Source organism: Arachis stenosperma, chromosome 1 (assembly GCF_014773155.1).
Source record: "Arachis stenosperma cultivar V10309 chromosome 1, arast.V10309.gnm1.PFL2, whole genome shotgun sequence".
Classification (NCBI taxonomy): Eukaryota; Viridiplantae; Streptophyta; class Magnoliopsida; order Fabales; family Fabaceae; genus Arachis; species Arachis stenosperma.
Genome location: NC_080377.1, coordinates 4,367,714 through 4,394,956, shown reverse-complemented (window position 1 = coordinate 4,394,956; position 27,243 = coordinate 4,367,714). Strand labels below are relative to the sequence as shown.

The 27,243-nt window shown below is 28.2% G+C and overlaps 3 protein-coding genes across 3 annotated transcripts; 2 read left to right on the top strand and 1 right to left on the bottom strand.

The window, feature by feature from the left end:
- The first annotated feature begins 346 nt into the window (after window positions 1–346).
- On the top strand, window positions 347–2,071 carry LOC130955065 (uncharacterized). The gene is made up of 2 exons (XM_057881873.1): window positions 347–633; window positions 1,892–2,071. The coding sequence occupies exons 1-2, from the start codon at window positions 361–363 to the stop codon at window positions 2,063–2,065; spliced, it is 447 nt and encodes a 148-aa protein (XP_057737856.1). The 5' UTR covers window positions 347–360; the 3' UTR covers window positions 2,066–2,071.
- Window positions 2,072–3,596: 1,525 nt separating this feature from the next.
- LOC130938086 (SKP1-like protein 11) lies at window positions 3,597–6,304 on the top strand. The gene is made up of 3 exons (XM_057867128.1): window positions 3,597–3,856; window positions 4,960–5,258; window positions 6,022–6,304. Exons 2-3 carry the CDS (start codon window positions 4,962–4,964, stop codon window positions 6,193–6,195), a joined length of 471 nt encoding a protein of 156 aa, XP_057723111.1. The 5' UTR covers window positions 3,597–3,856; window positions 4,960–4,961; the 3' UTR covers window positions 6,196–6,304.
- Window positions 6,305–10,932: 4,628 nt separating this feature from the next.
- Window positions 10,933–13,808, bottom strand: LOC130961547 (E3 ubiquitin-protein ligase At4g11680-like). Its single transcript, XM_057887486.1, has 3 exons — window positions 13,108–13,808; window positions 11,612–12,008; window positions 10,933–11,382 (listed from the first exon to the last, which is right to left on the bottom strand). The coding sequence occupies exons 1-3, from the start codon at window positions 13,521–13,523 to the stop codon at window positions 11,236–11,238; spliced, it is 960 nt and encodes a 319-aa protein (XP_057743469.1). The 5' UTR covers window positions 13,524–13,808; the 3' UTR covers window positions 10,933–11,235.
- Between the last annotated feature and the right edge of the window lie 13,435 nt (window positions 13,809–27,243).

The window sequence follows — 27,243 nt, the reverse complement described above, 5'->3', positions numbered from 1 at the left end:
TCTTTAAAAAAAGTGGTACTTTTAAATTTAAAAATATAACAAATTAACAGAATCTGTTACTTTGGCTGCAAAGATTTCATAGTAGTAAAAGATTTGTAAAGATCTTCAAAGATTATATATCTCTTGAATAAGATAAGATAAGATAATATCCAAAATTATTATATTTATAATTTGTAAATAAAAGATTTAAACCAAAAAATAAGAGTCGGTGCTGTTATCTACATCTATAAATACAACACAAACCCTCGAGTCAGTGTATAGTCCTTGAACTCCAAACACTTTTGGTTTTCTTATTAATCAAATAGTTGAAGCAATACATCATTATTATTGTTAGTGATGGGTTCGCCGTTGAAGAAAATCATGCTATGCAGTTCGGAAAAGGAGATTTTCAGTGTGGAAGAACAAGTGATGGTGCAACATTCGGTGATCATAAACAACATGATTGAAGATGGGTCGTACAACCATGAAGAGAGCAAGATTCCATTGGATTGCGTTGACTCCAAGACTCTCAAGAAGGTCATTGATTACTGTACACACCACACTCACCACCACAACGACAACCAAGAAGATCTTGAGGCTTGGGATGCTCAATTTCTCAATATTGATTCCAACGGCCTTTATGATTTGTTGATGGTGATTAATCCTCTCATTCTCTTTTTTTTTTTCTCGTACACTGCTGCACATGCATGTTATATATTGACGAAGATGACTGAAAAAAAAATAAAAACTGCTTTTGATCTCTCTTCAATTTTTATAATCGCCATTTTTTTGTCTTTCCACTGAGAATTAAATAAAAACAAAAAAGAAAAAAAATATTTTTTTTCCCACAGCTTTTGGTCTTTCTGAACAAAACTGCTTAGCTCAATTGGTAAAATTATGTCTCTTAACACGTTATATCCGGATTCAAATTTTGGTAAATGTGTCAAGTGTTGAATATAGTCCTTTAGGTAGCGTTTGTTTCCAGGTACTGAGACAGAGACTGAGAGACTGAGAGACTGAGACTTAGTATTGTGTTTGTTAGTTCAGAGACTGGTACTAAAATTTCTGTCTCTATCTCTAAAATTTCAGTATTTCAGTACCTCCAAAAAGTAGGGACGCAGGGGACTGAAATTTTTAGAGATGGAGACTGAAACTTTAATAACATTTTATACCTAAAATACTTTCATTTCAATTAATTAATTCTAATTTTACCATTTGTACAAATTAAATTAGAGTTTCATTCTTGTTTCAATTCCTGTCTCTCATTTTGCACCAAACAGAATACTGAGATTTGTTTCAATTCCTGTCTCTTAGTCTCTGTCTCTCAGTCTCAGTCTTTCTGTCTCTGTCTCTCCACCAAACGCTACCTTAGTGTTGTGCGGGTGTGTAATGTGAGTATGTTATGGTATCTAGAATTAGGGTAAAAAATTAATCTTTAGTTAGTAGTAGTTTTAAAAGAAATCTTAATTTTTTAGAATTTAGCATTTATGGCAAGAAATTAAAAAAAGTTTTTTTTTCACATCTTATGTTCGTAGTTAATTTTTAAAACTTTTATATTTTTTAATAAGTATAGAGATTAATTTTTTATTATTTAATATTATCAAATATTTTAATCGTAAGATTATATTTAATTAATTTTTATTAGAATTTAGAATCTAGAATAAATTTTTTTTTAATTGATTGGTTTTCATCATATACTAACTTTTAAAGAAGTTTCTTATATATAATAGTATATACTTTTAGATTTCTAGTCTTCTACCATATTTTGCTCTTTCTTCTATTGTTAATGTTAATGTTGATCACATTACCCTCTTAGATTTATTGGCAGCATTTGTAGCACAAACATAAAATAGCATTAATTAGTGCCCATTGTAAATTAATTTTGGTATATTTGTATTTATTGTAAATTTAGGCAGCAAATTATCTTGAGATTAGAAATCTCTTGGATCTGATCTACCGAACTATAAAAAATATGATAAAGGGAAAGAAAATAGACGAGATACGCAGAATCTTCAACATCAAAGATCATGGCTTCACTCCTGAAGAGGAAGAACAAAATCGCAAGGAGTACCCACATTTTTATTAGAACAAATCTTGTCTACTCTTTAATTTTATTTGTTTTAAATTTTGTCTATATGCTGATCAACACCTAGTATTCAATATGTGGGATGTTAGAAAGTGTTTTGACTCTTTTGATATCGTACAATTTTCTTTTCAATTGTATATTTAGTTAAACATCTTTTATTGTCATCATTTTATTAGTACTTAATTTAGTTTTAATTTTCTTTAATTTAAAATTTAAATCCATTGACCCATTGACCTATATGGGTAACATGCATAGTTTTTGTTCAAGTACTAGTTTTTAGTTTTTACATGTTACTGATGTAATATTATTCTTAGCCGAAAAAATATTAAATAGCCAACAGAAATACAGAATTTATTATTTTTTATCAGTAATTAGTCAATTATATTTAAAAATAATATTAAATAAAAATATTAGTTAAAAATAATAAATTTTGCTTTGTTTAGGCATGTATTTTTTCCTTAGCCATTGATCCCACATATTCTAACTTCTTCTTTGACTTTGTACTTGTTCAAGCAAAGCAAATGCAGCACTCCTGTCATCACACCAACCATAACTAATTTGTTACTTTAATTTAATATTACAAAATTACTAATAATATAGATGGAATCAGAATTAATAATAATGTATTTTTATATATTATCATCACGTAAAATATTTGTCTAAATATATTGACATTTTTAATATATCAAAATTAAATCAATAAATTAAAAATAAAATAAACATTAAAAGAAATTAAATTTATTACTTATGATTAAATCTAATTTTAAAAATTATAATATATATATTATAGAAAAAATAAACACATCCACAATATTTTTTATTCTCGTCTTTCCAATAAAATCTTTTAGTTAAAATCTGAATTGTAAAATTTATAAAGAAAAAGTCTAGGGGGCGAGCAACTTTGTTAAATTCTGGCCAGCATGTAACCAGTAAAGAAAAGTGAGTCATTGGATAAAATCTCATATCATTAAAATCACAAAAGTTGCTGTTCCTTAACATTGCTCATTTATAAATTCATTATTAATAAACTTAAAAAAGCTATTCAATTGAGTGAAAGACAATAAAATAAAAGCAATCATGCTAATTATACATATAAAAATTAACTATTTATATAAAATATATATTAAAATATAAATATATATTAAAAATAAGTTAAATAATATAGATTTATACACAAATACATAATAACAGATTTGATTACTGATTTTTAGTATTCACATGCTAGTTTTAAAAAAAAGATAGTTGCATTATAATATCTTCCTTTTTATTTATATGCACAGAGTAGATAAATTAATAAATCCATTATTACTCACTTGATCCTGATTGATGAATGTTTGAGAACAATCATTATGATTGCAATGATCCAAGGCATGATGATCATGAACTTGTTTATATCTCCAACTTGAAATCTGAGAGATTTGATCTTTAGAAGTATCCTTAGCATTAGATTCCATGTTCATGTACTAATCAAAGGGACAATGCAACGAACAAAGCAAGAAGAACAATAGGAAAGGGAAAGAGTAGCATATTGCATTCCAAGAGAGTAAGATTATGCATACAACATTCAGTTTTGGGGCTTCTTGGAATGAGCCCAAGGCCCAAACATTTCCCATCACAAACCACATTGCAAAGGAAACGGCGTCGTTTGCCAATCCCCAACCTCACCCCCACCCCCAAATGCCCTCAAGCCTCAACGGCTCTCCTCGGGGTCTCTTTCTCGCCACTCTCTCCTCGGCGTTCGTCTTCTTGCTTGGAGCCTTGCCATCAGCTTCCTTGGCGCAACCCGATTTGGTGAGTTCCAACTAATTCCCCCTTTCTTTCTGTTTCGATTTTGTTGCTGTAATTCATCACTGCGGTTTGATTTTGTTACTGAAAGTTGAATGTGTTGCTGCAATTTGTTCCTGCTTATCACTAAACGTTGAATTTGTTGTCTTGTTGAGATAATCACTTAACTTCAATTTATTCATTGCTGAATGAATTTGTTTCTGATTGAACGTTGAGTTTGTTGCTGTAATAATCACTCACTTGAATTTGTTTGTTACTGAAAATCATAACTGAGTTAAATTTGTTATTGATTATCATCACGATTGAAGCTATTGTTGTCTTGGTGAAATAATCACTTGGCTAAATTTTAGGTTGATGTCTGTAAATCATCTTTTGAGCTAAATCTTTCGTTGTTGAAAATTATTATAGTTGAATTTATTGAAAATGGGGTTCACGTTCTCTGCAACTCGGAATAAAATTATTCAGTTAAATTGTTGTCTCTATGCTTTCTGTTTGTATTATTATGAATTATTCTTGGTGTTGATTTGCGAAGAATACACAAATGTAGATATAGATGCAAATTGAAATGAAGGAAATGTCAGTTAAGCTTCAAATTTGTCCTATGAAGATATAGATGTCCATTTTCAGTTTAGTTTTTGGATTTGATTTACTGATTGTGTTATCTTTTGCCCTTTCTTGTTTATTTAAATTTAGAAAGTATTTTGTACTAGTAATTAGTTTATTATCTCTTTTTGCATCATTAGTTATGTATAAGAATTGACAATTAATTGTTATTAATATGTTTGTGAAGACATCATTTTAAATTTTAACTTTTGATGTTAATTTTATTTTTATAATTTTATATTTTTATTTAATTATGACTGGGTCAACCGGGTGAATTAGGGACTTGAACTAGTGACCCGATGATCCAGTTGTATGACCGGGTCAAATACCGGTTCGGTTTTGATAATTATGGGTATGGTGCTGTTATCTACATCGTATAAATACAACACAAACTCTTGAGTCAGTGTATACACCATACACATAGTCCTTGAACTCCAAACACTTTTGGTTTTCTGATTAATCAAATAGTTCAAGCAATACATTATTAATATTATTATTATTGTTAGTGATGGGTTCGCCGCCGAAGAAGATCATGCTATGCAGTTCGGAAAAGGAGATTTTCAGTGTGGAAGAACAAGTGATGGTGCAACATTCGGTGATCATAAACAACATGATCAAAGATGGGTTGTTTAACCATGAAGAGAGCAAGATTCCACTGGATTGTGTTGACTCCAAGACCCTCAAGAAGATCATCGATTATTGTACGCACCACACTCACCACCACAACGACAACCAAAAAGATCTTGAGGCTTGGGATGCTCAATTTCTCAATGTTGATTCTAACACCCTTTATGATTTGTTGATGGTGATTAATCCTCTCATTCTCTTTTTCTCTCATACACTACTGCACATGCATGGTATGAATATAGATATACTATTATATATGATGAAGATGACTGAAAAAAAATAAAAAACTGCTTTTGATCTCTCTCCAATTTTTATAATCGCCATTTTTTTTGTCTTTCCACTGAGAATTAATTAAAAACAAAAAAGAAAAAAAATATTTTTTTCCCCACAGCTTTTGGTCTTAAGACATTAATCTTTAGTCAGTAGTAATTGTTTTTTTAAAATCTCAATTTTTTAGAATTTAGCTTTTACGGTTAGAATTTAAGGAAAAAAAATTTTCCACATCTTATGTTCGTAGTTAGTTTTTAAAATTTTTAGATTTTTTAATAAGTATAGAGATTAATTTTTTATTAGTTAATATTAACATTTTTTAATCGTAACATTATATTTTTAGTTAATTTTTATTAGGATTTAGAATTTAGAATTTAAAATTTAGAAGAAACGAAATAATTTTAAATGCATGATTGACTAAAAAAATTAAAATTTTTAATTGATTGGTTTTCTTGATATACTAACTTTTAAAGAAGTTTCTTATATATAATAGTATATACTTCTAAAGTTCTAGTCTTGTACTATATTTTGCTCTTTCTTTTTAATGTTGATCACATTACCCTCTTAGATTTATTGGCAGCATTTGTAGAACAAACATAAAATAACATTATTAGTGCCCATTGTAAATTAATTTTGGTATATTTGTATTGATTTTTTTATTGTAAATTTAGGCAGCAAATTATCTTGAGATTAGAAATCTCTTGGATCTGATATATGGAACTATAAAAAATATGATAAAGGGAAAGAAAATAGATGAGATACGCAGAATCTTCAACATCAAAGACCATGGCTTCACTCCTGAAGAGGAAGAACAAAATCGCAAGGAGTACCCACATCTTTATTAGAACAAATCTTGTCTACTCTTCAATTTTATTTGTTTTAAATTTTTTCTATATGATGATCAACACCTAGTATTCAATATGGGGATGTTAGAAAGTGTTTTGACTCTTTTGATATCGTACAGTTTTCTTTTCAATTGTATATTTAGTTAAACCTCTTATTGTCATCATTTTATTAGTACTTAATTTAGTTTTAATTTTCTTTAATTTAAAATTTAAATCCGTTGAACTATATGGGTAACATGCATAGTTTTAGTTCAAGTACTATCTACACGTGAATGATGTAATATTATTCTTAGCCAAAAAATATTAAATAGTTAACAAAATTGATCATTTTTTATTAACAATTAGTCAAATATATTTAAAAATAATATAAACAAAAAATATTAGCTTAAAATAATAAATTACGTGCATTTTTTTCTTAGTCATTGATCCACACATTTTTTATGGAAGAGATGGGAACTGGGCAATTGCCTAACTTCCTCTTTGCTTTTGTACTTGTTCAAGTAAATGCAGCACTCCTCTTTTCTATCTACATTATTAATGTATTAAAATTAAATTAATAAATTAAAAATAAAATAAACAAAAGAAATTAAATTTATCACTTATTATTAAATCTAATTTGAAAAAATATAACATATAATTATATAAAAAAATAAACACATCCAGAATATTTTTTTATTCTCTTCTTTCCAATAAAATCTTATAGTTAAAATCTGAATTGTAAAATTTATAAATTCATTATTAGTAAACTTAAAAAAGCTATTCAATTGAATGAAAGACAATAAAAAAAATCAATCATACTAATTGTACATACAAAAATTAGCTATTTGTATAGAATATATATTAAAATATAAATACATATTAAAAATAAATTAAATAATATATATTTATACACAAATATATAATAACTTATTTGATTACTGATTTTTAGTATTCACATGCTAGTTTTTGAAAAAAAAGAGTTACATTGTAATATCTTCCTTTTTATTTAGAGGAGTGCTAGAAGGCCAGCACTTTTTGTTAAATTCTGACCAGCACTTAACCATCAAAAGGAAATTGAATGACTTTCTCTCTTATTTATATGTACAGAGTAGATAAATTAATAAATTCGTTATTACTTACTTGATCCTGATTGATGAATGTTTGAGAACTATCATTATGATTGCAATGATCCAAGGCATGATGATCATGAACTTGTTTATATCTCCAACTTGGAATCTGAAAGATTTGATCCTCAGAAACGCGCTTAGCATTAGATTCCATGTTCATGTTGTAACCAAGGAAGATACTAATCAAAGGGACAATGCCACAAAGTAACAAGAACAATAGGAAAGGAAAAGAGTAGCATATTGCATTCCAAGAGAGCAGCATTATGCTCACAACATTCAGTTTTGGGCTTCTTGGAATGACCCAACACGTGAGTCAAAGGCCCAAACATTTCCTATCACAAACCACGTTACAAAGGAAAGCTCTGCAAAGTGCCAAAAAAAAAGAAAGTAAAGCTCTAATACTACCTATAATATTGTGAAGGAAACAAATAATGTTTTAAATTTTAACAAATTGAAATAGGAAAATTACTCTAAAACGGAGGGAGTACCTACATTTTATCTTTGATTTGCTTTTGTAAGAATGATCAATTATTAAAGGGTAATTTACTTATTTAATCGAAATAAGTTACAAATTTATCAGATTGTCCTAAAATTTAATTCACTATAATTTTGTCCTTTTACTTATTATATAAATTATGAAGTTTGATCAAGTTTTAATTAGAGAACCTTGCATTTGGAATCGGTGAAGAATTAAGTGAATAGGAATTATTAATGATTTTGTTAGAATGATATATCTGGTGACTAACGTTCAATTAATGAATCTTGTATAATTACACTTCCTACCAACCCAATTAAATGTAAATTTGTGTTATTTTTAATTCTCAACTCAAAAACCTCTTAGGTCAGTCAAAGTTTATTATTTATAGGTTAATATATTACAACTCTAATTTGAAGTAGTACCAAATATAACTAAATTAAAAATAAATGATGAATACAAAACTTAAATCTAATACTAAAATTAAAGGAATTAATAAAAATTTTTAGAATCATACATATTACATAAAGTTGCCAAGAGTTAGAAATTAATAATTATTTTGCACTTCTTCATCCGCCATGTTTATCATTTTTGCTGTTATCACTTATTAGGATTTCATTTTTAGGATTCCACTTTCTAGATTCTAACTGCAGATACCATCTGTACTCGATTCTTCTCCCCAACCTTTCACGTGTTCCTGATTCTTTGATCCCCATTCGCCGCCACATTTTTTAGCTTAATTCGATCTAATCCTTTTCATCTTAAATCCGAAAATCGAACCATTACCTATAGTGCGCACTTTTATCGCAGTATCGCATTCAATTTTTTCTGTAGTAGTTGTGTAAGGTCTTTGGTCCAAACAACTAAGAATAAACAACACTAAGAGGAGTTTGTAAGCTGTCCCTAGTATTTTTTATTTGCCTACTCGTCAATTTAAGACATTTACAATGATGATGGTGGATACGGGGTTCTGTGTCAAGAAGTGCTGGTTCCCTTGTGGATATGATGCCACAGAAATATGATATGGCCGGTTTGCAAGTGGAGGGTGAAAAAGTGAGGATGGAAGGCTTAGCTGTGGGTATTCAAGCTTTAGAGGGAAGAGAGTGAGAATGGAGGATTTTTATGATATTAAAACATTGAAGATTGGTGGTCATTCAATATGCTTATTTGGAATATTTGATGGTCATGGTGGTTCTCGTGCTGCATAGTATTTGAAAGAGCATCTCTTTGATAATCTCATGAAGCATCTAAAATTTTTTACTAATGCCAAATTGACTATAAGTGAAACGTATCAAGGGACTGATCCTCAATTTCTGGATTCTGAAAAAGACAATTTCTAACTAGGACTATAATATTGAAGGCTGATAAAGCAATTAGGCTCTCTGAAAATGCTGGGGTGTTGTCAAACAGATACTCGGAGGGTAGGAGGTGGTCCTAGCAATGTCTCGCGCTTTTGGCAATTGAATGTTGAAGCAGTTTGTCGTTGCAGAACCTGAGATCCAGGAACAGGAGATAGATGAACAAACTGAATTGCTGATAACAAAGTAGATGTCGTTGTTCCTGATAAAGTAGATATGCTGAATTTGTGAGTCGCGAGACTTTTATTTTCTTCCTCACTTATAGTTGCTTTTTTGCTTCTTCTGCTCTTCTTTCTCTTCTTCTCTTTTCTCTTTTTTTTTGTTGGTTTTCTTGGCTCATTCCAATGCAAGATAGTATTTCCATATGATTATGTGTATTCAAAAGTAATGTACTCTGTACGGATTACATGTAAATCTAGAATATAGCGGTTTAAGACACGAATGTAATTTATTTTAAAAACTATATTTAAAAAATGAATGCAACCTGTTTCAAAGTAAATAATTATAACCATTTTTACCTCTCTAATTTATGACTCTTTTATTCTTTGAACAAACAAATTAAAATTGTTATATATATATATATACTAAAAATTAGTCACTATATATTTAATTTATTTTTATATATATATTTTATATTTTAACATATATTTATATCGGTGATTGATTTTTGAATACATCTAATATGATTGCTGACCAAAATCGCCTCTTATTTTTGGTGAAATTTAGTAACAACAAAGGCCGAAAGAATAATAATGTGGCAGAGATAGAAGTTGATGGCAAGGGGTTGGTGCGTTTTGTTTTTACAAGACCAAGAATATAGTATCTCTATCATTTTTGCTATATGGTTCCATAGTAATCTAACAATTAGTAAATTAGATTCATTGCATTTATATAGGAGGAGTAGTGCTCGAATGGGGCTAATGGAGATAATAATGTTGATGAGTTAGAGATTATTATCATACAATATGGGAGTACTTTGCACGGAGGTCTGGTGTAGCATGAATTTTTGGTGGGTCTATTTATTGAAGCTTAGGTGGTTCTGGAAAATGGAATTATTGTGATGGTGTGCTTGGACATGTTATCATGCAGCTGGTGCCTCTTTAGGCTGGGATTATTATTTCTTTATTTTTGGTTGTGGTGCTTTCTTTGCATTTTGGGTGTAATGCTTTTGTGATTGTGTTTATGTTTTCTTTTTGTGTATTTTTGTATGTTTTTTTGCTGTAATTACGTAATGACAATGTCAAAACTCAATCTTTAATTGATCAAAACTTCAAAAGTCATTCATCCAACTTTATTCTTTTTGTAGGGTTGAAGTTGTAACTTAACAATTGATTTTGTTTTTTTTTTTGGAAATATTCTATTTTTGTTATAAACATCTTATTTTATTTTATTTTTTTTTATCAAACTGTATTTCTTTTAAATATACTTTTGTTTTCATTATCATCTTTTTCTAGGTCACGATAATAATTGTAGTTGCAATAATTTAAGAGTGAAATGATCAAAAGAACAAGAGAAAGAAAAAGATAATAATAGATAAAAATTTTAATTTTTATCAAAGAACATAAATTAAAAAAATAAAATAGTTTAAATATTAAATTTATAATTGATATTTAACTCAAATATTAAGAATTAAATAATATTTTATTTTTTAATAATATAAAAACTCTAATATAAAATCTAAATTATACAGAACTCAAGTAAAAAATTTAAGTAAAACTTTAAGAATCTAAGTTAAACCTTATCATGAATAAAATCCAAATGTTTTTGGAAAAATCCCTTTCACTAGTTGCATGGATAAGAAGGATTCATTATTCAATACAAAGAGATGCTTCATGCTTGTACAATATATGTCTGGTGAAATTAAAAAAAAAAAAAAAGACAAGAAGCTTTATACTTGCAATCTCAATTTTTAAATATTCAATTCAATATGGGGTTACTGGTGGCGTCTTCTGTACATGTAAATTCTCACTCAAGTAACCCGTGTGTAAAGTGTGTACATATATATGACCAAAAAAAACAAATAAAGAAATAATATATGGAATAAAATTATTAAAACTTCTCTTGATGAATTTTGTTTAATTTGCCTCTGCTGCTATTATTGCTACCTTTGTAATCCTTGTTTACAAAGAGGGCAGCATGATATAATTCTTAGCCATTGATCCACACATTTTTTATGGAAGAGATGAAAACAGGGCAATTGCCTAACTTCTTCTTTGTCTTTGTACTTGTTCAAGCAAATACAACACTCCTGTCATCACACGAAGTCACCAACCATAACTAATTTGTTACTTTATATTACAAAATTAATAATAATATAGATGCGAATAGGATTAATAATAATTTATTTTTTATCCATTATCAACATATAAAATAGTTTGATAAACGTATTTACATTATAGAAAAGTATAGATAGACAATTAAAATACTAAATAATGTGAACAATAGATATGTCGGATGTTCAATTCATTATTACTTACTTGATCCTCATTGATGAATGTTTGAGAACAATCATTATGATTGCAATGATCCAAGACATGATGATCATGAACTTGTTTGTATCTCCAACTTGGAATCTGTGAGATTTGATCCTCAGAGGCACCCTTAGCATTAGATCCCATGTTCATGTTGTAACCAAGGAGGGTACTAATCAAAGGGACAATGCAACAAAGCAACAAGAACAATAGGAAAGGGAAAGAGTAGCATATTGCATTCCAAGAGAGCAAAATTATGCATAGAATATTGAGTTTTGGGGCTTCTTGGAATGACCCAAAACGTGAGTCAAAGGCCCAAACATTTCCCATCACAAACCACATTGCAAAGAAAAGCTCCAATGAACTCCGGCATTTGTTCATCAAATGTGCCCTTCTCTGTAAACTGATCATGAACAATATATATAAATAAATAAAGTAAATAAAATGGTGAAAAAATAAATGGAAAAGTAAATACAATTATTGTTTAAGTTTGAAAAAATAATTTCTGGCTTTAATGCAATCGATAAATAAAATTTGAGTTTAATTTTAATAGATTCATACTGTGAAAAACTATACGATCACCTAATCAGGTTTTTTATATTTAAATGACTATTTAATAATAAATTTGTAAAAAAATTTTAATTATATTAATATAATACTATATTATTGCCTTGAATATATGTGTAATAGTGCATCAGACAATTTAGATAATTTACTTTTTATTGTTAATTGTCAAGCTACTTTTAGTCGTTGAAATAACATTTTTCTTTTTAAATTTAAGGTGAGAAATCATCATAATGGATATACTTATGTAATATAGTTTGATAATTCTTTTAGTGACAGTATAGTGAAATTAAATTATTTAAATTGCTAAAAGAAAAAAAAAAGTTAGTGGTTCACTTTAATGAGGGATGGTTTGTTCTTATTTATTAACTAATATTTGCCGCACACCTATGACCAAGTCTTTCCTTTTCTTTCTCTCTTTTTTATTTATTCCCAGTTTTCCGGTGAATAAACGGAATCAAAGTAGTTGACCAAAACAAAATTAGAATCAAAGTGAATTAACAAGCCATCCTTGATCCTTCTGTGTTTTACTTTTTGCACCCTAAATTAGAAATTATGACGAGTTAATAGTTTTTTAAGTATCTTCAAAATACAAAATCATCTTAGTTGATGCCCTATGATAATTTAAGGTTTTTCCTTTTTTTTTTAAATGGTCAATATAATCAATTCATTTTCTAAGATATTGTATTGTTTTTATAATTTATATATACCAAGAAGATTCTCCCCATATTCCCAAAGAAGATTCTTTTTAACTCATTGACCCAATTAATCCCCTAAAGATTCCTTGTAAAATAAAACTAAATAAACTACCAATCACTAACGACAAAACTACATGAAATCAAGTTGTTATCATTATAAATTGAACATGTTTATAAAATGTTAATTCTAAAAGTAAAACATTATTGAAAATTCAAGTTCTTAAAAATTGAAGTAGTTACCTTGCATCCCCATTATTGTATCTCTGCTGCTCCAAATCGCTGAGAACATCTCTATGAGTGGTGACATGAATTTGATGGTAGCGGCCACAAAGAAGCAACAAATTAAGGACACAAGCAATGTCATAACCAGCTACCCAAATCCTCATAGGCCAAATTGGTCTCTCACTCTTGGAAATCGCAAGAGTGAGAGTCGTGCTAGTTATTTGAACCACCAATGCAACCAATTCCAGCCCCATCCAGGTGCTGGAATTGAAAGGGTTCGAGCCGAGTTCTGACGAAGTAGAACTCGGCCCATTTTGGTAGTGAAATACTCTCCTCAAGAATGTGAACCATCTCGATCTCGATATTCTCATGGCCGTTCTAGTCATCAAAGAAGGCCTATTTTGTTGTGTTTCAGAAGAAATAGAACTCATCATTGGAAAAAAAAATTTGTGTGATAATAATGAATTTGAACAGAGTATGTATGACACAATTTTTTGGTTTATATATAAAGAAATTTTAGAAATAGTCCTAAAGACCAAGATTTGAATAACAAACGTGTTTGTGAGAGAGACCAAGTCTTGTTTTACAAAATAAAAAATTACGAGCCAACTTTTTTGAAGTCTCAAAAGAAAAGAATAATAATAAGAATTCAAACCTAAAGAGTTTCAAGGAAACATTCAAGCAAGGTTTGAGAATGAATATTGAAGAAAAGAGAGATGGTTTTTTATGAAAAAATGATGAGAAGATATATAAGAGAGGGATTGGTGTGAAGGGTATGTCAGGGAAGGTGAAGTTTGAGTCTCAGAGGGTGACCAAGAAACTGATGAAGAAACTTTGCTTTGATTAGAATACAAGAGACTCAGAGGTATGTAGTGTTAACCGTTGGCCAAACTATTTTCTATCAAGAAAAAAAAATGCAAAAAATTATTTTATTTTATTGAGGGCTTTTTTCCCCTTTAATTTCTCTTTCTTGCTTTCAGAAAATTAGGACCAACGCAAAGATTTATTTTTTATTTAAAATAATTAATGATTCTTAATTCTTTGAAACTGAAGTAAAGTTTTATAGAGTTTGTGTTTATCTCTATTAGAATTCAAGTGGATAAGACTTAAAGTGATTATTATCTAATAATAATAAGGCTCAATGTCCCTGTTTGTGTGATTATGGCATGGCTTTCATTAATCTTTTAATTATTTACGGAAAATAATATTTATATAATTATGATTGTGATTTATAATCATTAATTAGATTATGATTTCCATTCATATTTATTTGTCTAATAAACATATATTCAAATTTATACTATATATAATGAAAATACAAAAAAATTGGTGTCTAATTTTTTTTCTAAAATATACTTCGTTGTATATAATTCATAAAAAAAATTATTTTTAATATTCGAACACATATCTTTTTATTACATTATAAATCACTTATCATCTTAACTAATTCAATTTTTATTATCTTTATATATATCTAAAAGATATAAGAGTCAATCAATAGTGATGTACAAACACCAAAATATATATATTACCCATTATTTTATTGATGAGGGACATACAAGAGTGATTAACATCAAACACATCTAAACTTATTTGAAATAATAAAAAAATTATATTAAAAAATATTTGAATTCTGGCGGGTATAGTTGATATGATGGGAGATTTGTGTGATTAACGTTTGGCCACCAAATCGAACAAGTTGTTTGTTTGTGTAATATAATGTGGCCCTCCTTTAGAGGCTAGAAATGATTGTTACAATTTTGCATATTTAACAGTTTCTGATATTTTTCTTTTTAAGTGAAGTGAAGACCAAAAAACATCCACCTATTCTTGCTGCAACAACTAACAACGTTCTTTTTGTTAGTACTATGCGTTGGATGTTGAAAGCTTCATGTGTTTCTGTGTTTTTTCTTTTTTTTTTTTTTACGTGAAATTAAAAATATATATAGACACACAGTTTTTATGTTCTAACGACTTTTACCGGATCATGACTATTGGATTTTTCCCAAATTATGTTAACCATAGGAGTCATTAATAAACACACGTAGTTCTTATTTAATAACGACCTTTTTTGCTAGTTTGGGTGTTATTGTTGTAACAAAAATTATACTTTATTGAATGTAATTTTTTTATGTGTTTTAACTTGTATATATTTTCAGAAGAGTCATTTCAATCTTCCAAACATACAACCAAGTGTTTATTAGATAAATTTTTACGTATTAATATTTTAAAATAACTATAATTGTCATTTAATCGTATGTTTATGTCTGTAATAAGATTTTTAAAATAATGAATATATAGCTAGTTAAGTTAAATATTTTTCTAATATAGTAATACATATATATTTTTTTCTATTTTGTGAATCAATAATACACGTTTGATATTTGTAAAAAAAATATTTGTGCACTAATATTGCATACAAATTAAACTAAAAAAGATGCTATTTATTTCACCTTTAAAAAATGTTTGGTATATAAAAAGAATAACATGAAGGTTAATCTTAATTATTTGCCATGAACAATGAAATTTGAATTTGGATAAGCTATAAAGCACAGACACTTTGTTAGGTTGCTGTATTTGCGTGTTGGATACATTTTAGATACAACACTCATTGATATTAGTCTGATATACGTGTCTGCTGTGTCTTAATAAAAAATAAAAAAATTTTCTTCAGACATATTTAAACACATTTATTAAATACTATCACGTGTTAATGTATTAAACCTTATTCTTAAGATATATTCTTAAAATAAATTTAAAAATAGTATATATATTATTATTTATTAAAATAAAATAATTAAAAAATTAATTTATATTTTAATATTAATAAAATATTAAAATATTATTATAATTTATTTAAAAAATATTTTATATTATATTATATATATATATATATATATCATATACGTATAAAATTTAAAATTCGTGTGTAGATATGTCTTGTATCGTATCGTATTTGATGATGGTGTGTTCGTATCTTTGCATGATAGGGGATAAGGCAGGTATCAAAGCTGAATAGGTCACACCCCCTAATTAATGTTGTTGTAAGTAGGCCTACCTGCTTAAACGAAAGCAAAGTTTCATCATTTCTTTTAATCAATTATTGGAATAGGACATACATGCATATATTTATTTAGCAAGGTTTCCGTTTACGCTTCATTTTCTGGTGATTATTATTATCATTATTATATAAAAAAAACCCCTAAAATTTGGATGGGCTATCTCATGTATATGGGTGGGTCTAAATTTATGCCCAAATAGTAATGTTTCATTGTCTAAGAATCATTTTCATGTATTGGTGGTGTGAAGACCTAAACGTACTTTTTACATGTTTAACAACACAAATAAAGATAATAGTCAAATTTATTTTTAAAAGATAATTTATTTTTTAAATTAGTCTTCGAAAAATTAAATTAATCATATTATTTTTTAAAAAATAAAATATAAGTCAAATTAGTCTTTTTGTTAGTCAGATAATGATGTGTCATATTAAATATTATGTGGTATAATAACGTAGTATATTAATGTCACGTGTCACAAGATGATTGATTGACGTGTCAAGTTAGTAATATGTAATATGCCACATGTTTGACATATCATAAATTTATTTAGAGTCAAATTAATTAGTCTTTCAAAATACACGCATAAGTCATTTTCATCCCTAAAATTAAAAAAATTGATCAAATTAGTCCTTATATAAATATTTAATTTTTCTTTATAATATTAAATTTTTAATATTTCTTAGTCCAACTAATTTATTTTAATCTTATTTTTTATACCTTAATTGTTAGAAATATAACTATTAATGTTGTCTTCTTCTATCAGCTTAAACTTTTAGGACAAATGATTTCATTACATGGTATCAGAGTTTTATATCCGAAAGGTTAAAAGTTTGATTACTGGTGAACTCTAAAAGTGAAAAAAATAGCACGGCCAAATAAAGAAAAAAGAAAAGCCTATACAAAAAATCAAACAAACCAAAAAGAAGCTCCTATTTGAGGGGGAGTATTAAAGATATATATAACTATTAATGTTACTTTCTCTTATCAACTTAAACGTTTGGAATGAGTGATTTCATTACATTAATAAACAATTTTTTTTAAATAAAATAATAAAAAAATTATATTATTACAAAGTTATTTTTTCATTTATATTTTTAGATTCTACATTTTTAATTTTAGTTTTTTTTTGAAATTTTTTTATATAAATAGTTTTATCAAACTATTTTTAATTATATACTAAAAGTTTTAATAATTTGGATCTCATTAAATATGTAGCAGTTATTTTAAAATTTTAATCTTTTGGATCTCAACTAAAATTTATTTTAATCTATCACTAGTTGTTCATTTTCATCTTTTTATATTTTTTTTAGTTTAAAATTCTTTTTAACTAATTAAATTTTTTTAAAAGAAATTAAAAATGATAATTGAAAATATATAGAGAAATGACGTTAACTAAGTAATAATAATATTTTAAAAAAAAACTATATTAAGATGTTAAGAGTCAACGAGTAATTCCACAAATCGATTTTTCAATTATTGAATTCTATCACATAAATTAAACAATAACAAAAATTATAAATTAAAAAATATAAAAAATTAAATTTTAAAATAACTATTATATTTATCTAGTAAAATTTTAAAAAATTAAATTTTTTAAGTATATAAATAATAATTAGATAAAATTATTTAAATAAAGAATTTCACTAAAAATTTTAAAATTTAAAAATAATAATGGCAAAATAACTTTGTAATAATTTAATTATTTTTATTATTTCATGAAAAAAAAATTTGTTTATTAAGATCTAAAAAATATATTAAAATTAGTAGTATTAAAAATATTAAAAACATAATATTATTTAAAAAATAAGAGAGATTTATATAAAAACTAATTTGATTAATTTTTAAAATATTAGGAATGAAAATGATTTATATGTGCATTTTTAGAGACTAATTTGATTTTAAATAAATTTATGACATGTCAAATGAATTATAACACATGACACACGTGACATGCCAGGTATTATTAATTTGATATGTCAACTAATTATCTTGTAATATATAATATTAATTTACCACATCATAATGTTATGTAGTAACATATAATATCATTTAACTAATGAAAGAATCAATTTAATTTATATTTTATCTTTTAAAAACTAATATAATTAATCTAATTTTTTAAAAATTAATTTAAAAAATAAATGATCTTTTATGAATAAATTTTACTAATACCTATGAAATTAATATATATAATTCAAACTAGGAGACATGACCTTACAACAAAGGTGGTTTGGTTTTGGTACGTATGTTACTTGAATATCTAGACTTCCAACTTTATGTAACCAACAAAAATTGGCAACATGTTGCATATAAGGTGGCTGTATTTCCTAGGGAAAAAAAAAAACTAACAATTATTAAACAACTAAAGTTTAGGCTTGTTTTTAATTGGCGGGTGGGGGCATGTAAACTAATAACGTGTTATTTACCCTGATATTTATTGCAATTGAAAGAAGATCAGAGACTCTTTCGGATTATACACAGTTTAATTTTAATCCGCAAACAATATAAAAAATATATTTAATAATAATATTTATTTTTTGGGATAATTATTATTTAAGAAATCAAATATACAAATAATTATTTATACTAATATGTCATTATTTAACTAGAGATATGTATAAAATTAATTTATATTAATAATACATCATAATTAAATTCATATATAAAATAAATATTATCGCAATTCTCAATTCGAAATTTTCATGCATCTAATTATTTTGCTTAAACTATTTAATATATTTATTCCTAGAAAATTAAGGAGATTTTTGGCTTAAGCAAAAAGTTGAGTAAGCTAGAAAAATATGATAATGCTCTCCATGGAAGTTTCATGCAAGTTGCCTTGTTCTTTTCAGGTCATCAAGCTAGCTATAAGAAAAGCACTACTACAACCAATAACAAAAATTTTAACGAAATTTAGAGAAATAAAATTTTTCATTTAGAAGAAAGGTTAATGGTTAATAAGTTTTACTAAATTGAATTCTTTTTGGCGACTATTCTAGTACTAGTTAAGAAATTATGAAGGGACGACGAACAACATTTTCTTGCATTACTATTCATGTTGCCCGCGTTTTATTTTTCATTTTTCTCTTTGTTTTTTATGCTTTCCAATTCCCATTAAGCAGTACTTTACTTGATTTTTTTTAGAGTATTTACTCATTTTGATACTCAAATAATTTTGAATCAAACACTTAGTTTTCAACTAAAATTAATTATTTGATTGGTTCCTAAAAATTAACTCCATCAGTCACTTAGGTCCTTTGCTCCGTTAGCTCTAACAGAGGATAAAATGGTCTATGACCTCCTTTGTTCGGAAACGACACTGTTCTCTTCCAATTTCCATCATATCTTGCATAACACTAACAAACTAACACTGTGACTTCAAGTTACATAATGTACACTCTGCAACTTCAATTTTCACAAGAAAAAAAATCTTCAACTTGTTCTCAACCAATTCATACTCAAAAAATTAATGACTATGTCTTTCAAGTACTTGTCATCTTCGATGGATCCTATGAGTCTAGACAGCAAGTCTGATTTGTTAAGACTCGTCATCATCGTTGCCATCTCTCTCCTCCTCTGTCCTATCATCTCCATGACCACATTGTCTACTACTCCAATCGTTTCCTTTAGCTTCTTCTCTGAACCAATGTTCAGTAATTGCTTCAGTTTTCATATGAGCGGCAATGACGACATTACTCATTGTACTGATAGCTTGGATGCGAGGTCGAAGTTGTCTGCTAACTTGGACTCCAGAAAAGAAGGAATGAAGCACTCGTGGTCTATTTCATATGAGAATTTGCATATGATGTCCTAATGTCCAACAATCTATATTGTTTGTCAGAGAATGGAGAAAGGCGTGCCCTTGGCGTAGTTGTAGAACTTGGTCTTAAGGATGTGGTGGACGTTGTCGTGGTTGGAGGTGATGCTGTTATCGAGGACGTGAAAGTAGATGCTTCTGATGGGTGAAGTGCGGAGGAGGTGGGTGTACCAGTCACAAAGGCTACGTTTGTTTTTAGAGACAGGACAGGACATAACACTGAAACGGAGACAATAGGACGGAGACACTAAAAATTATCTTTTGTGTATTGTGTTTGGATACCATGGACAAGACACTAATGTAATGTCTAGTATTACGTTTGGATACACATGGACAAGACTAAAATATTATATGAAATGACTAAAATAGCCCTGTGATTCCAAATTTTCTACATCAATACAAATTAATTTAATAAAAAATGAGAGTACGTAGGAGTACAGACGGAACTTGAAAAAAATATTTGAAGAGATAAAAAATTTTAATAAAAAAATATATTAGTATTTATATTAAAATAAAATTTATAAATATAATTATTTTATTTTAAAATTTATTATTAATATGTAGGAATACATATGGTTAAGATTAACAAAAAAAATAAATTTGAGTTTGATTAATAAAAAATTTTGTTTAAGTTAATAAGCCAAATTAATTTTAAATAAAAAATTAATTTTAAAAAAATCCATTTTTACATGAAAAAACAATTAGTTTTTGCATTTAAAGTATCTCTGAACAACGCAATAGAAAAAATAAGAAGGGGTAATAATGGAAAAAAAGGAAAACAAAATTTATAAAATTGTCCGTGTCCACTCTTCCAAATTCCGTGTCCATCATTGTCCTTCGTGAAAGAGTGGACACAAAATTATAAAAAACCGTCCCGGAGACAATATGTCCACTCTCCATGTCTCTGCTTCCAAACACTTTTTAAACAAGTGTTGTCCATGTCTCCGTGTCCTGCCCCTGAAAACAAACGCTACCAAAGAGTTAGGAAGTATGTGGTCCATGACATGTTGAGGTAGGTACGACACGTGTGGCAGTTATGCCATGGCTTGATCTTGGAGTTGAAAAGGAGGAAAGAAAAGATGGAAAAAGAAGATTGTGAATGTGAAGAATGAGAGTATGAATGTTAAGGTTATATAAGATATAATGAAAATTGGGAAAGAACAGTAGTGTTGTTTTCGAACAAAGGAGTCAGATATTATTTTGTCACTTGTTAGAGTTGTCAGGGATCATTTTCTCTGTTAGAGTTGTTAGGGACCATTTTGTCTTCCGTTAGAGTTGACGGAATCAAGGACCTGAGTAACTGACGGAATTAATTGTTAAAAACCAATCGAGTAATTAATTTTAATTGAGTACTAAAGTGTTTGGTCAGAAATTTTTTTAGGAGTAATATTTTGCGGCAGATAATTTGGTGGTGGTTCAAAACCGCCACGATATGCTTCTGTCAGAATTGACACCATGTTTACTAGCGGGTGTAAAACCGCCGCAATTTGAATAATTTTTTTCTATTTTTTGTGGCAGTTCTCAATATGCCGCAATTGTTGTTGCATAATTTTTGAATTTGTTTTTGGCCGTTTTAAAACCGCCAGTAATTTCAGTACAAAGTGTTGCAAAATATTGTATTTGGATTTAAAAATCGCTACTGTTTTTATATTAAATATTAAAGATATATTTTTTTCCAATTTTTGGATTTTTTTAATATTAAAAATCTTATTATTTTTCATCTAAAAATCTAAGTTGATGGCAAAAATAAAAAAATAACTGCGAAACAAATTAATATATTTATAAAAATATCAATAAAGTAAATCGCTTGTTAAGAGTTGCATCGTCAAATTTAAAAAAATGTCTGCTTCAAACCAAAATAATTTCAATCTTAATATCTATTTTTTGTTCTGTCCTTCTAAGGAATTCAACCTTGCAGCAATATCTTGTGGCAGTTCCTCACCGTGCCGTTGAATTAGATATCTTAGAGCACTCTCCATTGACTGCCTCTTTTTCTTCTCTATTGCTATACTTCATCCTCTACCGCATTCCTTTTCAACTTCTCGGCTTCCAACTCTACCTGTAGTTCAAGCAGCCCTCTTTAGGTCTCCTCTATTTGAACTCCATTTCTCGACGGATACGAATTCCGACCGCAGAGTTGATTAGAAGTCGTCCGAAACTCACGCTACGCACTCTACTCGGATTCTCTTTTCTGAGAGTTTGAACAAGCGAATCATTTTGAGACAACTTTAAACAAGCGAATCATTTTGAGACAATACTCTAGAAGACTCATCCTGTTGCTCAATGTCCACAATTATTTTTTACAGACATAAATTAGCAAGCATAAGCCATTGGGAGCTAGAGCATACGATAATAGAATTTCAAACCAAATTTATAATCGAAACCAACGGGATACAACAATGAATGTCAATGTAGTACTTACACTAATTGTCCTAACTTCTTCATGAATATAGGATCCATCTTTTCTTTTGTGCACTATGGTCCATAACTCTCTTCTACTGACTTTTCTCTCTTATAGTTCTGGCTATAACAATATAGTTTATGCCATCACCTGTATTCCACACAATTAAGGAAAATGAAGACAAAGATATAGTTCAAAGAGTGAATTCAAACATAAATTACCTTTTCTTTCCGTTGCCTTGCCAAGCTTTTCGAACCGCCAGTGTGAGTGTATACTTATTTCGATCGATTCACAGTATTTTTTCTGCACTTCTCCTATTATGCCATCAGATATAAGAGTGATTAGAAACTGATTTTATCAGAATCAATGCAAGATAAATAGTATTATTATGTTACAAATAAAAAATATATGACTTATGTCTCAAGTTTACTGTGATATCTAAGGAACCATCTCCAATGATCTCTAACAATTTTCGGCGGGCGTTTCTCAATATTTTGTTCAATTGTTGATTTTGGATCGTAATAATCATCATACAACCTGAGCCTTGTATTCTTCCAGGACTTCCTTATACTTTTAAAAACAGTTTTCTTGATAGTTCTTCCACTATCTTCATCAAAATAAAAAATTTACTGCAAAAATAAGTTCAATTTGTTAATAAATATTAAACAAAACAGATTTAATTTAACGACACTATAAACTTTTACCTTTATACAATCGCTATAAACTTTGTCTTTAATGGTAATCTTTTTCCAACTTTTCTCACAGATAGAAATTTTTTTATAGTCAGCACCTAGTAAACCAAGAATGCCACTCAGTAAACCAGTTTCATCTCCAATTGGTTGCAGTTCATAGAACACACTTCTTCTTCTTCAATTTACACTCATGTTTCTTCTTTTTCTTCTTCTGCTCCTTTTTCCTCATCTTTTTCTTTTGTTATCGTTGTCGTTGTCGTCATCACCATCACCACCTCCTCCTCTTTTTTTCCTCATTTGATTTTTTTTCTCCTCCTCTTTCATTGTCATTACCACCATCATCATCATCGTCGTTGTCGTCATCATCTTATTTTTCTTAGTTAAATTCTACACAATTCAAAATTCTCCTCACATTCTCATAATTCTAGTTTCACCCTCATAATAAGAATCTATGTCACGGTTAAAAAAATTTAGTATCAAAATTAAAAAATTTCTTGTGTCACGGTTAAAAAATTTCGGTACTATTCTTTGATAAATTTTACATAACTCAAAACTCATTCTCCTCTTTATCATCATCATCATCATTTTTTATGAATGACACGAGAATTTTTGGTAAATGACACCGAAATTTTTGGTGGATGACATAAAAATATTCAAAAGACCACAAGTTTAAAACCGACTCACTCAACTAACAAAATATATTTAAATATATTTTATATTCAAAAGACACATCAAATTGTTAAAAATGACACATAAATAACTAAATCTCTTATATATTAGTTTGATACCACACAATCAAAAATTACAAATCTAAAATCTTAACTCGCTCAATTAACAAAATACATTCAAATATGTTTTAGAATAAAAAATACATTAATTTATTATAAATGGCACAAAAATGATTAGAAAATTATATCATTTAGTTACAATGATAAAAAAATTATATCATTTAGTTGAAAATGACACAGTTAAGACATTTCTATGTCACTATTAGATATTTCGATGTCAAACTTAAGAAATTTTCTGCGTCACGGTTAAAAAATTTTTGTCCTATTTTTTGATAAAATATGCACAATTTAAAATTCTGCTTCTTCCTTCTCTTCTTTTTCATCATCATCTTCTTGTTGTACATTCTCTTCATTCTTGTTTTACCCTCTTAACAATAACACGTGTTATGATTAAAAAAATTCGGTGTCAAAATTAAGAAGTAATATTCTCATAATTCTTATTTCACCCTCTTAACAAGAACCTGTGTCACGATTAAAAAATTTCGGTACTATTTTTTTTTACAGTTAAAAAATTTTGGTACTATTTTTTTATAAATTTTGTATAACTTAAAATTCTTTCGTCTCTGTTTTCTTCTTTTACCTTCTCATAATTTTTCTTATTTTATCTTCTTAGCAAAAATAAAAATAAAAAGAAAAGAAGAAAAATTAAACAAAAATATATATATAATGCTGTAAAATTATTAGAAAAGAGAAGAAAAAAAATACAACAACAATAACAATAAAAGAATGACGATAAAAAAAATAATAAAAAAGAACGTAAAAAAAAGAGAAGATATTTATATTAAAGAATGTGTAATACAAAATATTCCTATTAGTAGAGAATTAGACCAATTTAATTAAATTTAATTGTCAAAAATTTTTAGATATGTGACGGGACTGTTTTAATTTATTAATGGAGAACGAAAGTGATGCTGTTTGTATTTCGACGTTAGATCTAAAGCTCATTTATAAAGTTCATGAGTGTGATATTATATCTTGATATATTAAACTCAGCACCAAGCTTTGTTTAATCCTTTATTAATTACAATACTATATAGCCTTTTTATGCATGTTTAGAAGTTGTATTCAAATTAAGTTCCAACATCAAAATATTGAAGATTCTTAAAAGCGTAAAGCGACCTTCGACGTTAATTTATTTTCTTTTATTATGCATATAGTATGAAAAATTTTTGAAATGTTTTTGGAAGATTGATGTTTCAGTAATTTTAGTCGTTAATTTCAATTAATATATTATTTATATTTTTATAATTGAGATGAATGGATAAAATTATTAAAAAAATTGATATTCCAAAAATATTTGAAATTCTTTCCATAGTATGAGATGATTTAATGGATAGATTTATTGGAGTGGTGTCTTGTGCTGTGTTTTTCTCTTTTTTTTTTTCTTTTTTTTGTTTTTGGTCTGGTGTATGATGTATTTAGTTGTTGGTGAATTTTATGGTGTTTTTTTCATAGTGTCTAAATTGCTTAACTTCCTTTTTAAAGTAAAAAATAAAATATTTAAAATAAAAAATAAATTATGTAAAATTTATTAAATATTATTTAATTCTCTTTTTTAGTAACTTAGCTATACCTTAGTTGTTTAGCCATTTAAGTGTTTACATATGTTTGCACTTATTTGCATAGATGTTTAAGGCTATTACGAACAAAACATCAAGCGTGGAAATCAACGAGCAAGGGAAATGACCCAAATTAAAGTAAAGAACGTAGAGTTTCTCCATGAAATCTCATTGCTTTAACCCAACATCTTCTATTGTGAAAAAATCTAAGGAGATATTTGTTTCATGTCCATGTATTTTTTTATTTTAAATATTTGTTCTAAATTTCGACCTAAATAGGAAGAAAAAGTTCGAGTACAAAAATATTTAAAATACAACAAAACACTTGTACTTCACCCTTCTTTTCAATTATTATATCAGCACAGAACTCACCCTAGTATTCCCCTATAATATAATATCTAACATCAAGATTGTTCATTTGGTATAGTCATCAAGACAATAAGATATTAAAATGCATATAATATATAATTAATAGAATGTCTTATGACTTGGGAACGAAATGAAGAAATGTGAGAAAGAGAATGATTCTCATTACTGATTTCTCAATGCAGGGGAATCCGGGAATATATATATATATATACACAAGTAGTAAAAACAAAAAAATAAAAGTAGCTAACTTGATTACATTAACATCTAACTAATTAATTAAATTAAGCATGTGTCATAATATCCTTACTCAAGTTGGTGAATTGAGGTAGAGATACAGGTTTGGTAAACACATCAGGTTGCTGGTGATGTGTTGGGACGTGAATGAGCTTGATGAGACCTGCTATGACTCGTTCTCAAACAAAATGACAGTCAATCTCAATATGTTTAGTCATCTTATAGAATGTGGATAGCGGACTGAGTCATATAACAATTGTCCTTGAGCTAAGTGAGTTCAGCTGAGGATCTTGAAACTGTTTGTTGCTTCTTCGGTCTTATATCCAACTTTGCCAAAAATAGCAGGCCTTGCCCTGCTGTTCCCTTCAAGTATCGCAAGAAATGATGGAGAACATGGAGATGTGTGGAATGTGATTGTGACAAGAACTGGAGATAGTGAGGTACATAAACCTCGTAATGATGCTTCTATAGATCACTGGGTCATCCAGAAGCACTCAGCCTCAAATTAGTCTCTGGGAAGCGAGCTAGCCTTTGCATCATCAAAATTAGTGTCCTCTAAAATGCTTAGGGTGTATTTATGTTGGTTTAAAACAATTCTTTCAGGTGATCTTGCCAATTCGAGCTTGAAGAGGGATTCAAGAATGTGTTGCACCTTGCATAACATCTCTTTAGATGGACTAGCCAAAATTATGTCATCCACATAAACCAGTAGGTAGGCTACTTTGTCATCAGCACCATAAGTGAACAAAGAGTAATCTTGCTTGGATTAGCCGAATAGAACTTACAAAACCATTGTCGCGAGGCTTGCTTTAAACCATAGATTGAGTTGTTTAATTTGCAAACAAGATTTGAATCTTAGGTTTTGTACCCAAAGGGTAGGTTCATGTACACTTCCTCAAATAAATCCCCATCCAGGGAGAGGAGAAGTCTGAGTATTATCAGCTTTGCAACTAGGGAACAAGTGTCTTTGTAATCAATGCCAGCTTGTTGATTATAGCCTTTAGTGACTAAGGGCTTTGTATCTTTCCACAGACCCACAGCTTTTCACTTCACTTTATAAACCTAGTGCCACTCAATTGTGTATTTCCCTTATGGTAGTTTAATTAATGACCAAGTTCTGGTACCTTCCATAGCTTGAAGTTCTTCATTCAGGGATTTCAATTACATTGTTGGTATTGAAGGAAATATGTCTTGGATCATGTTAGACAAAATAACATCCAGAAAGTTGTCAA